Below are 362 nucleotides of genomic sequence, written 5' to 3' on the forward strand. Positions count from 1 at the left end.
GTCACAACATAAAGATATATTATCGCCACCTACCGACGTGTAACACGGAACAGACAGTTACGACACAGACAGCAGCGCCACCTACCGACATGTGAGGCATGTAACAGCAGCAGGCACACAGTCAGCGCCAGTGGCGGACCCAGGCAACCTGCACACATAACACAATGACTTGGTCACCTTCAGCTTGTGTTATGGCAAGGTCGTTACAACCACAAGTACAGCCTGAAATCGGATTGCTATGATTTGATCACCATAAATCTTATTGTTATGGCAAAGTCGTTACAACCACAAGTACAGCACAAGAAAAATGTTCATTCAAAATGAACAGCGTCGATGCAATGTCCATCAAAGATTTATTTTGG

General features: G+C 45.0%; 1 protein-coding gene across 1 annotated transcript in view; it reads right to left on the bottom strand.

Moving 5' to 3' along the window:
* LOC138951414 (uncharacterized) overlaps positions 1-158 on the bottom strand; it is an 18,528-nt gene extending 18,370 nt beyond the window's left edge. The window contains exon 1 of the mRNA XM_070323022.1: positions 86-158. Coding sequence (XP_070179123.1) covers positions 86-158 — 73 coding nt within the window. The remainder of the gene's footprint in view (positions 1-85) is intronic.
* Between the last annotated feature and the right edge of the window lie 204 nt (positions 159-362).

The sequence above is a fragment of the Littorina saxatilis genome, linkage group LG16, assembly GCF_037325665.1.
Source record: "Littorina saxatilis isolate snail1 linkage group LG16, US_GU_Lsax_2.0, whole genome shotgun sequence".
Classification (NCBI taxonomy): Eukaryota; Metazoa; Mollusca; class Gastropoda; order Littorinimorpha; family Littorinidae; genus Littorina; species Littorina saxatilis.